The sequence below is a fragment of the Galeopterus variegatus genome, unplaced genomic scaffold (assembly GCF_000696425.1).
Source record: "Galeopterus variegatus unplaced genomic scaffold, G_variegatus-3.0.2 Scaffold4422, whole genome shotgun sequence".
NCBI classification, from domain to species: Eukaryota; Metazoa; Chordata; class Mammalia; order Dermoptera; family Cynocephalidae; genus Galeopterus; species Galeopterus variegatus.
This window is the reverse complement of record NW_007730533.1, coordinates 80,597-81,572: the sequence shown is the minus strand read 5'-3', so window position 1 is coordinate 81,572 and position 976 is coordinate 80,597. Positions and strand designations below refer to the sequence as shown.

Sequence of the window (976 nt, the reverse complement as noted above, 5' to 3'; positions counted from 1 at the left end):
CAAGCTCATCAGCGTAGAGATCATGACCATATGACAAGATATGACTTTTCACCTTCCCTGTCTCTGCCTCTATCCACTCATCATGCCTGCAACTCCCATATTAGCACTTTAACCTTGATGACATATTGCGTCCCTTCCAATTGCAAATATCCTCCAGCGATAGAAAGTTGTTCGCACGTCTTCCCTTCCTTTCTCCCCAGACTGACCTCATGATCTCCTTCCTTGTGAAGAAAGTGCAGTCCTGCAGAGAGAGAGAATGGCTTGACCCAGAACCTGCCTCTGGGGCCTCCTCTCCCTTTCCCACCACCCCATGTCCATCTCTGCCAGATGCCACACACAGAGCCACACCGGGAACACTTGCGGACTGACACCCATATGCAGGAATGCTGTCCCCATTTCTCAGACCAGAAAACCAAGGCTGTTGAACCACCGAGGGCCCAGCCTGCCGCCCATACCTGGTATGCTTCCAGCTGCTCAGGAGTGAAGACCGTCTGCTTGTTGCCCATGGTGAGGGCCACAGCTCGGACTCCGGGAGGGACTCCTGAAGCCCCCAGTCTCCTCAGGGACACACAGGTTTCCAGGCTGCTGCGCACCAGTATCTGGACAAATCTCCCTGCCCTGGCTGTCACCTGCCCACCCGCCCCGTCACCCCCAGCCTGGGTGAGACTCAAGTTACAGCCAAGCTCTCTGGGCAACAGCCCGAACGTGTCCACGGGTGAGGAGAAGGGCTGTGGGAGGTCACAGAGCAGCCCTCAGTGGGGAAACCACATCCGCCACCACCAGCTGAGGCCAGGGCTGCCGGGCGCCTCGGAGATGCAGGCAGGGTGGCAGAAAGGCTGTGGGCACACCCCAGGGCAAATTCCAGCTTTAGCCCACTAGCTCTGTGGCCCTGGGCAAGTCGTCTGACCTCTCTGAGCCTCGTTGGTGAGATGGAAATTACATTAGTACCTACTCGTGGGGTAAGTCTGACGTCTAA

The 976-nt window shown here is 56.9% G+C and overlaps 1 protein-coding gene across 1 annotated transcript in view; it reads right to left on the bottom strand.

Moving 5' to 3' along the window:
• The window catches only part of CIB3 (calcium and integrin binding family member 3), a 9,370-nt gene extending 8,822 nt beyond the window's left edge, over positions 1-548 (bottom strand). Inside the window, exon 1 of the mRNA XM_008587544.1 lies at positions 456-548. Within this exon, the coding sequence (XP_008585766.1) occupies positions 456-506 (51 nt within the window). The 5' untranslated portion in view covers positions 507-548. The remainder of the gene's footprint in view (positions 1-455) is intronic.
• Between the last annotated feature and the right edge of the window lie 428 nt (positions 549-976).